Source organism: Cajanus cajan, chromosome 8 (genome assembly GCF_000230855.2).
Source record: "Cajanus cajan strain Asha chromosome 8, NIPB_CcT2T_4, whole genome shotgun sequence".
Taxonomy (NCBI): domain Eukaryota; kingdom Viridiplantae; phylum Streptophyta; class Magnoliopsida; order Fabales; family Fabaceae; genus Cajanus; species Cajanus cajan.
Genome location: NC_138524.1, coordinates 47,792,065 through 47,802,752, shown reverse-complemented (window position 1 = coordinate 47,802,752; position 10,688 = coordinate 47,792,065). Strand labels below are relative to the sequence as shown.

The 10,688-nt window shown below is 39.8% G+C and overlaps 1 protein-coding gene across 1 annotated transcript; it reads left to right on the top strand.

Moving 5' to 3' along the window:
- Positions 1 to 471: 471 nt before the first annotated feature.
- LOC109793403 (SUN domain-containing protein 2) lies at positions 472 to 9,600 on the top strand. The gene is made up of 2 exons (XM_020352871.3): positions 472 to 1,851; positions 9,149 to 9,600. Exons 1-2 carry the CDS (start codon positions 763 to 765, stop codon positions 9,452 to 9,454), a joined length of 1,395 nt encoding a protein of 464 aa, XP_020208460.1. The 5' UTR covers positions 472 to 762; the 3' UTR covers positions 9,455 to 9,600.
- Positions 9,601 to 10,688: the final 1,088 nt, after the last annotated feature.

The window sequence follows — 10,688 nt, the reverse complement described above, 5'->3', positions numbered from 1 at the left end:
AAACAATGGTTGTTTTCTTCCTTGCGTGATTATTGACGATCATCCCCATCCACGTTGTTTTTGTTAGGCTGGATATTTTGTGTACCACGTTAGAAAACAAACAGTGTCATCCAAATTAAGTTTTTTTGTTAGAGACTAGGCACTGTAGAGAAACTGGGGGTGCAATTGCGGACTACAATGTTTGTCACTTTAGGAAGAAGGGGGGTGCGGGAAAGGGGGGTGTGGGGTGCGGGAAAAGGGGTGTAAATTTAAGAATTTTATTATTTTTTAAGGGTAATTTAGATATTTTATATATATTTTTTTAAAAGGGGGTGTGTTTATACGAGAGTGGAGGTGTGTTTATCATCTGACAAAAGCATATCCATTCCAAGTTCCAACACCAGCGCACCTGGGCCCCAACGAGGTTCAAAAGCCCAGTGAAAAGAACAACAAAACAAACCCAAACACGTCGCGTTGCTTATCGCGCCTCAAATTTCACTTCTGAATCAAATTTTCATTACCCCCAAAAAAATAACAACAAAAACAAATAGAAACTAACTAAAGATTCAATTTCAAATCTCGTCCTCCTCAGATCTCATTAAAAAAAAAAAAAAACACCAACAGTGTAAAACACGCTCTCTCTCCGATTTCTTCTTCTTCTTCATTGTGCATTCATTGCCACGCAATATTAGGGTTTCTTACATTCCCTTCTTTTTTTAATTTTTTCCTTTTATAATTTTCGAATTCGGCGTTTGATTTGAGAAGCGGTTTTCGACGATTCCGATGTCGGCTTCCACGGTGTCCATCACGGCGGCGAACCCGGGGACGCGTCGGAGACCGGTCATCGCCGCCGAGAAAAAAACTCCCTCCAACATCGAACTCCTCGCCAACGACGTCGCCGTCTCCCCGGCCGCCGTCGCAACTTCCGGCGACGGCGGCGGCGCTGGCTCTGGGCGCGACCTCAGCCACCACTCGATCCGAGGCGAGGCTCTCCTCGAGCGAGCGTCCCGCGACTTGGCTCCGGTGAAGAAGGTCGCCGGCGGGAACTCGGCGTCGGTCCCTCCGCGACGGCTGCGGAAGCCGGCAGCGAAGGCCGAGAAGCCGCGGTGGGTAACGGTGGTGAGAATATTTGGGAAGAATTTGGTGCTCCTTGTAGTGCTGATGGGGCTGGTTCAGTTGATCCGGAGGTTGGCGTTGAAATCCGGCGACGCCGCCGACGGGGGCTACCCGGGGTTGTCGGAATTCGAGGGGCGGATTTCGGATGTGGAGGGGTTGTTGAAGAGGACGGCGAAGATGATTCAGGTGCAGGTTGATGTGGTGGATAAGAAGATTGAGAATGAGGTTAGAGGGTTGAGGAAGGAGCTGAGTGGTAAAATTGATGAGAAAGGTGTAATTTTGGAAAGTGGGTTGAGGAAATTGGAGGCTAGGAGTGAGGAATTGGAGAGTCGTATGAGTGAGTTGAAGAGGGAGGATTGGTTGACAAAGGAGGAGTTTGACAAGTTTGTTGAGGAATTGAGGAATGTGAAGGGGTACGAGGGTGGTGGCTTGGATGAGATAAGGGAATTCGCGAGAGGGGTGATTGAGAAGGAGATTGAGAAGCATGCTGCTGATGGGCTTGGAAGGGTGGATTATGCTCTTGCCAGTGGTGGTGCTGCGGTGGTCAAGCATTCGGAGGTGTATAATACGGGAAAGGGCAATTGGTTCACGATGGCTGCTAAAAATGGTGTTCACCCAAGTGCGGAAAAGATGTTGAAACCGAGCTTTGGCGAGCCTGGCCAGTGTTTCCCCTTGAAGGATAGCAAAGGGTTTGTTCAGATTAAGCTGCGCACTGCCATCATTCCTGAGGCTGTTACCTTGGAACATGTAGCAAAGGTGATGCATTTTCATCCATCTAAACATTGATGTTGTGCACATGCTTATCAGTTACTGTGGTACATATGGTATACACTTCAATTTGTTCTTGTCTGTCTTAATTTTCTAAAATTGTAGACTAGATGAGATTTTGATATAGCAATTGAGTGCAGCAATTTTGAGTATGCATGTACATGATGTAATTCTCATGTTTAGATATTTGGACTTTGTTTTGATTGTGGCAAATTAAGTTTATGAATTTACATGATTTGCCATGAAATCTGTGTTATGACCCTAATAAATCACGTAGATGTAACTAGCTTATTGACAAGTTTTGTTTTGGTCTTTGGGTGACTTGTCGGTGTAGTTTCTAGAAGATACAGTTTTTTTCTCCTTGTATTAAGGCGCTAGTAATGCAAAATGTGATGAATTGTGATTCATGTAATTATTAGTAGTTAGGAGTCATATGCTGGATTTTCAAATTAAGCAAATGATAAGAGAAACAGTTAGAGGCCCATTTTGATTCATGAGATTATGAAGCTTATTATGCATGTCATGGGGAACATTGTCGTATCCTTTAGCTTGTGCGGTTTTTCTTTTGAATGTGTAATTTAATGGTTGGTTTGTCATCTTGATATGGATATGATTTGTTGTATGCTAATGATATTGAACCACTGAGACCTTTCTTCATACTCTAATCTTGTGTGTTTTTCATCTAAAAGGTTTTCATTTCTAAATGTCATTACTCTACATGCACTTTGTTAATTTGTTTGCAGCTAAGTGGATTCAGTTGTCTTCTATACAACTATGTGGTTCATATCATTTATATAATCCTGCAAGCATGCACTGCCACCTGGTTTTTTTCTTTGATTCAATCTATCAAACGTGACATTTTTTTTTGTCCATTGCATCTATTTACATTTATACTAGAAAGTAAAATAATTTGACGAACTAACTATGTCACATCTATGCCAAGAGCAGTGATTTCTTTTTGTGAAATATTAAGATAAAAGAGGCAAGGGTTTTAGAATTACATGACTTTCTTTTCAAACTTTTCCGATAACTATTTAAAGAAAATGACTCATGTTAAGTATTTTGAACTTGTCTCTTAAGATAACAAAAATGCTTCCATGTAGCATGATTGATGAAACCCATGATACCAAATATGCATCAGCAAGGAGGTCATGGTTAGGTTTAGTATCTGCTCCTAGTTAAAAGATTCAGTACATGGTACTGGTGAACTGGAATCATGCTGCATAATGAATATATTTATTGTCCTTTTACTTTGTGAATTTGCTAGTGTTGGATGTTAAGTTATTTTTTAATGAGGCTCTGATAATCAATTCCTGCTGTAAGTTGCTAGAGGGGTGAAGAGGATAAATTTCTTCTTTGGGTATATGTTTCTGTAATGATCCAGAAAACTAATGCAGAGATGTGGATGTGGGAATAAGTGTTGCAGATATTACCAGTTGCAATTGTGAATATAACGGGGCTTTAGACATTATTATATATGTTGTCTTCTTTACACATGATATATGTTACTTTTATTTAATGTACCTTTTCTTGTCTAAATCTAAGAAATTTCAGAAGTTGTCACTTTTCCCTAGATATCAGATATCAAACACCTATAGATGCACAACAAAGATCTGAAATAAATTTGATTTATGAACTTTCTTGTGTGACCCCAAAATATTGGATCTATTCCGGTATTTATTGTTTTTGTTAGAATAGCTTGTTTAGAAAGCTTCTTCTTTAAATATTTATTGTATTTTTCTGATTGGTCTTTTCTCCTGATGTAATTAATTAGTCTTCTAGACTCTGTAACCTTTTGTCTTCTTGTAACCCTAATTACTCTATATAATAAAAAGATACAGATCAGGATAACTGATCCTTTTTGGCCACTCTTTCAAATATTCAAGTTGGTATCAGAGCAGGTTGATCCCGCTCTGCCTTCCGCCGCTGTTCGCCGCCGTCCGCCGCCGTCCTGTTCTCCGGCGAACCTTGGGTTTGGTGCGCCTTGTCAAACGCGACCTAACCCCGTCAACTCCGGCGTCATCCGAGTTCCCACGCGTTCTCACGTGCCGTTTTTCTCTCCGGTTCTGTCAAACGCGTACTGTTCACGCGCCGCTGTCTGTTCGTCGGAACCTCCTCACTCCGGCACGTTCTTGTTCGTCGGAGCCTCCTGAGCCTATTTCTGGACTCAGTTTTGTGATTTGACCACTATTTAAGGTGTGGGCCTGCGTTTCTCTTCTGCTGTTCTTCTCCCTTAATACCTGTTCTTCTTATGGCATCTCCAGGCCCTGTTTTGTCTATTTCTGGCACTCCGACCATAACCACGGAGAAACTCAATGAAAAAAATTATTTATCATGGGCTGCCTCTGTGGAACTATGGTTCCTTGGTCAAGGGTACCACGATCACTTAGAAATGGAAAACGCTGAGGGTTCAGATGAAAGCCGAGCTAAATGGAAGAAGCTTGATTTTCAACTATGTGCTGTGTTGTGGCAGTCAGTTGAGCCCAATATTTTGGGAACCCTTAGAGCCTTCAAAACTTGCTGTTCTTTCTGGAAAAAGGCTCAAAATATTTATGCGAATGATATTCAGAGGTTATATGATGCTACTCAGAAAATAGCATCCTTGAAACAAATTAATCACGAAATGACGTCTCACATTGCTGAAGCCCAATCTGCTGTAGAAGAACTAAATGTTCCTGACAGATGATTCATTAGAGGGGATAAATAAAAAACTTGATAGGTTGTATATGGTGCTGATCCTCAGAACATTGCACCCAGACTTCAATCATGTTCGTGACCAGATTCTGACCGGACACGAGATTCCTTCAATGGACAGCCTAGTAACTAGACTTCTTCGTGTCCCTACAGAAGTGAAGAATGAAAATTCTGGTGGGATTGTTGAAGCTTCTACAATGGTTTCAAGTCAGGGTAGAGGTGGTCGTGGAAATCGAGGAGGAAGAGGAGGTAGAAGTGGTCGTCCTCAATGCTCATACTGCAAGAAGATGGGTCATACCCAAGAGAATTGTTATTCTCTTCACGGTTTTCCAGAGAAGATAGCAAATCTGTCCAAGTCTGAGAAATTAGGAAAATCTGAGATGAAGGTTCCTGAAGATGACTATCAGGAATATATTCAATGGAAATCTATGAATCAAGCTCAATCTTCCTCTACCACTACTGTTTCTACAGCTTGTATTTCTCATTCAGCTGCAAATCAAAGTCCATGGATCATTGATTCAGGAGCCTCTGATCACATAACTGGTAATAATTCTATGTTTTCTTCCATGTCCCCACTTAAATCACCTCACCTTATTACCTTAGCAGATGGATCCAGAATTGCTCCTAAAGGAATCGGTCAAGTCTCTCTGTCTCCCTCGTTAAATTTAAACTCTGTTTTGTTTATTCCTAATTGTCCTTTCAACTTAATCTCTTTAAGCCAGTTAACCAAATCCTTAAATTGTTCAGTAACCTTTAGTGCTGACTCTTTTGTTATTCAGGAACGTGGTACGGGTCAGAAGATTGGCGCAGGACATGAATCTGGAGGTCTCTACTATTTTGAAATGCAACCACCTGTATCTTGTGTTGCTGTTTTGTCACCCAAGCTTTTGCATGATCGTTTGGGTCACCCAAGTCTATCCAAGTTGAAACTTTTGGTCCCTAGTCTTCAAAAATTAGCAGAGTTAGGTTGTGAATCATGTCAATTAGGCAAACATGTTAGGTCGTCTTTTCCCAAGCAAACTGATAAAAGATGTAACTCGATTTTCACCACCATTCATTCTGATATTTGGGGTCCAAGTCGTGTAACATCTTTTGGTTTCAGATATTTTGTAACTTTTATTGATGAATTTTCTCGATGTACTTGGGTATATTTAATGAAAGATCGTTCTGAGCTTTTGTCTATTTTTATGTCCTTCTTCAATGAGATAAAAAACCAATTTGGGAGACTAATTAAAATTTTTCGAAGTGATAATCCTCACAGGGTGTCTTGCATCAGTCTACCTGTCCACATACACCCCAACAGAATGGAATAGCAGAAAGAAAAAATAGGCACCTTGTAGAGACTGCACGCACCCTAATGCTCCATGCAAATATTCCTGTACATCATTGGGGTGATGCAATTCTCACTTCTTGTTTTTTAATAAACAGGATGCCCTCTTCTTCTCTTGAAAATAAAATCCCTTTCTCCATTGTTTATCCAAAGGAACCCTTGTTTCATGTCTCACCTCGAGTCTTTGGGTGTACATGTTTTGTCCATAATGTCTCTCCTGGTTTGGATAAATTATCTGCTCGAGCAATTAAATGTGTTTTCTTAGGCTATTCTCGTCTTCAGAAAGGGTACAAATGTTATTCCCCAGAGACCAGAAAATTCTACATGTCTGCAGATGTCACCTTCTTTGAACAAACTCCTTTTTTCTCCTGCACCACTCATGATTCTCTCCCAATACAACAAGTACTACCTGATTGTTCTCCTGATTCCTTTCCACCTCAACTTTCAATTCATAACCAAGAGGTTACTCAGCCTGTTATTCCCACCACTACTCCTATTCCAACTACCCCCCCTCCTCTTGTTACATATCACCGTCGACCACGACAAATTGGCCCGACATTACCTGCAGAGTCACCAGATTCTTGTCCTTCACCATCAGATGCCCCTACTGCGAATCCTAGTGAGGATAGCTCTGAATGGCCCATTGCTCTTCGAAAAGGTATTCGGTCTACTCGAAATCCTCATCCTATTTATAATTTTCTGAGTTATCATCGATTATCTCCCTTGTATTTCTCCTTTGTCTCTTCTATATCTCCTCTTACTATTCCTAAAAATGTTCATGAGGCTCTTGGTCATCCTGGATGGAGACAAGCTATGATTGTTGAAATGCAAGCTCTGGAGCATAGTGGTACATGGGAGCTTGTTCCCCTCCCTCCTGGGAAACGACCCGTTGGATGTAGATGGGTCTATGCTATTAAAGTTGGCCCTGATGGTACCGTTGATCGGCTCAAAGCCAGATTGGTGGCTAAGGGGTATACTCAAATTTATGGGCTCGACTATAGTGACACTTTCTCTCCTGTGGCCAAGCTTCCTACTGTTCGTCTCTTTCTTGCTATGGCAGCCATTCGTCATTGGCCTCTCCACCAATTAGACATTAAAAATGCCTTTCTTCATGGTGAGTTGGAGGAGGAGATTTACATGGAGCAACCTCCTGGTTTTGTTGCTCAGGGGGAGTCTGGTTTAGTCTGTAAATTGAGAAGATCTCTTTATGGCCTCAAACAATCTCCTCGAACTTGGTTTGGAAAATTTAGTCATGTTGTACAGGACTTTGGGCTTAAAAGAAGCGAAGCAGACCACTCTGTTTTCTATTGTCATACTTCTCCCGGGAGATGTGTTTATTTGATTGTTTATGTGGATGACATAGTGATTACAGGAAATGATGTAGCTACAATTTCTCAATTGAAGAAACATTTGTTTAGCCATTTTCAGACCAAAGATCTGGGACATCTAAAATATTTTCTTGGTATTGAAGTTGCCCAATCAAAGGAAGGCATTGTGATCTCTCAAAGGAAGTATGCTTTGGACATTTTGGAGGAAACAGGTATGACTGATTGCAGACCCATTGATAGTCCTATGGATCCTAACCAAAAGTTAATGACTGATCAAGGTGAACCGTTCACAGATCCAGAAAGGTATAGGAGATTGGTTGGGAAACTCATTTATCTTACAATCACGAGACCTGATCTCTCTTTTGCAGTAGGGGTTGTTAGTCAGTTCATGCAGGCTCCTCATATTGATCATTGGAATGCTGTTCTGCGTATTCTTAGATATATCAAAAAGGCTCCAGGACAAGGATTACTATATGAGGACAAAGGAGATAATCAAATTTGTGGATATTGTGGTGCTGATTGGGCAGGATGTCCTATAGATAGGCGTTCTACTACTGGATATTGTGTATTCCTTGGTGGAAATCTCATTTCTTGGAAGAGTAAGAAACAAAATGTTGTTGCTCGATCTAGTGCTGAAGCTGAATATCGAGCTATGGCCTTGATTACTTGTGAATTTATTTGGATTAAGCAACTCATTCAAGAGTTAAGATTTTGTGAGAATCATCCAATGAAATTGTATTGTGATAATCAAGCCGCTCTTCACATTGCTTCCAATCCAGTATTTCACGAGAGAACCAAGCACATAGAGGTTGATTGTCATTTTGTGAGAGAGAAGTTGCTGTCCAAGGAAATCATTACTGAATTTGTCAATTCTAGTGAACAACTTGCAGATGTCATGACTAAGTCATTAAGGGGGCCTCGAATTCAATTTTTATGTTCCAAGCTCGGTGCATATAATCTGTATGCACCAGCTTGAGGGGGAGTGTTAGAATAGCTTGTTTAGAAAGCTTCTTCTTTAAATATTTATTGTATTTTTCTGATTGGTCTTTTCTCCTGATGTAATTAATTAGTCTTCTAGACTCTGTAACCTTTTGTCTTCTTGTAACCCTAATTACTCTATATAATAAAAAGATACAGATCAGGATAACTGATCCTTTTTGGCCACTCTTTCAAATATTCAAGTGTTTTATTGGTAGGTTGATTGTCTTTCTGGTTTTGGCAGGTTAGAGTTTAGGGAACTGCTTTACCAGTTCTTTCCACATTACTAATGATCTTCTCTGGATTATTTTTAACTGGGTTTGGTTTCAGGAGTTAAATTTGTCATCGTTTTGGTTCTGCTGATTGATTTTTGGACCTCCTTGCTTCTTCAATAGTTGTGTGCATTTTTTTCTTGATATATGTATTGTTCGATTTGCCATAAATTTTCTTTATGCTTTGTTACTAGGTCTCTTAAGGCTTTTATTTATGTATAATAACATTGATTTACTTTTTTTATCTTCTGTTAATTACTCAGTTTGAGAAGTTGATGAAAATACAGATATTTTGTTTGATATGACCCTATTTTTATTTTGTTTCTATTTTTCACAATAGTGTTTTAAGGCTGATTAAGTGATGCTATTATTGTAGCATAGCTTGTCATTTATTAAGTGCACTGTTTGTACCAAAAGTGAATATGATAACACTAGTAAGTTGAGAAACTTAGCTGCTTTTGAGGTGGACATTGATGAATAGCATAACACTGCTTTTGAGGAACTTTCCGGTATTAATGATTTAATCTTATATTTTCTTGCCGAATTTCACTCGGTATTTTGTTTATGGACATTCGTTTATGGGCATAATTTTATCTTTTATGCCTCTGCCACAAGTGTTGTACCTCATTACTTTTTATTTAGTTAGCTTTTAGTACTGATATATTTTTTTTTCTGTTCAACAGAGTGTTGCATATGATAGATCAAGTGCTCCTAAAGATTGCAGGGTCTCTGGTTGGCTGCAAGGGAATAATGCTGATTCTGTTCTTGATAGCAAAAAGATGTATCTTCTAGCCGAATTTTCGTATGACCTTGAAAAGAGCAATGCTCAAACATTCAACGTGTTGAGTTCAGCAGCCTCTGGTGTTATCAACACGATAAGACTCGATTTTACATCCAACCATGGAAGCCCTTCACACACATGTATATATCGATTGAGAGTCCATGGTCACGAGCCTGACTTGGTTTCTATGATGGCACTGGGATCATAATGTGGTTTGCTTAGAATTTTGTCAATTTCTGTGTAGTTGTCCAATGTATTTTGTTTAGATGTAGGATAGAATGTCATGGACTCCGTTGTTACTGGATGCAGTCATTTGACTTATTGCTTCTTCATATGGATTTTGTATTTAGTGTATGATTCTGAGTTAGGCAGTCGGTAGATTTTGCAAAGCTAATTTTGTTGTCAAAGGAACTTGTCCAAGGCAGGTGACAAGGGTTGCCACCATAGTCTTCAGCTCTAAAACGGTCTTAGGCTTTTAAAGAATGATGCGTGAGGAAGAAGCCTGCATTGGAATTTCTTCGACAGCAGGGGCATAGTATGTCTAAATAAGACAAATACTTACACGCTAGTCAATAATAAAATGAAACGAAAAGGGTGATGCGTAAACAAAGCTCCAGCGCAGTTGAAACAAAGCGTTGCAATCAGCTGGTTTGGTGGCGGAAGGAATAGGGGTTTTTAGGACATCTTGTCCTAAGGTATGAATGGGATAAGCTTTGTCTACTCCAAACTCTCTAGATTGGTGAGCTTTGGCGTAGCAAAGGTACCTCATATCCTTCATATTTCCTAAGAGTCGTTATTTCTTTTTGCACACATTATGATGCACAACTTTTAGCTTGGTCTTGGCCTAATAGAATTTGGTTCATGGTTGGATTTAACATGGTCTTCTAGAAGTATTAATCATGATAGGAAAATTTCATCCAGTTCCTTCATAGCTCAATTCAATGGCAATTCTAGTGTGACAAGCATCTTCGTAGTTAAACTTGAGCTATTTGATGAATTTCATGGTTTAATCATCAAGAAGATGCTTTACATATAGATCAAGGGGCACTACCTCCGTCACCAGGGTTGTATGCAGATGCAGGACGATACTACCCTCTTCTTGTTGGCAAAGGGATAAATATTCTTGTAGATTGTAGTAGGGTGAGCTTTTGAGTAGTTCACCTATTTTGACAAAAAGTTCGGTTTATCATCCTCTTTGTCTATCATTTCGTCTATCATCCTTTCAAAATCATCACACATATTTATTATGTTTGCATGGACTTCGTTCAGAGGGACCTGCCACTCATTGTCACTAGGGTTTCATGGGTTAGGCTTAACCAACGATGCATTCATATTCAAAGGCTCAACATAAGTTGCACTATCTATGTATGTATGTTTTCTTTTTGTCTCGAGTATTCAAATTTCTTTATATAGGTGTTATCTCCTTTAGGATACCAAAAGAG

Excerpts from the sequence above, each read along its gene's own strand:
- LOC109793403 (XM_020352871.3), top strand. The coding sequence starts at position 763 with ATGTCGGCTTCCACGGTGTCCATCACGGCGGCGAACCCGGGGACGCGT. Across the intron at positions 1,852-9,148 it reads CCTTGGAACATGTAGCAAAG|AGTGTTGCATATGATAGATC; the intron begins GTGATGCATTTT and ends TCTGTTCAACAG.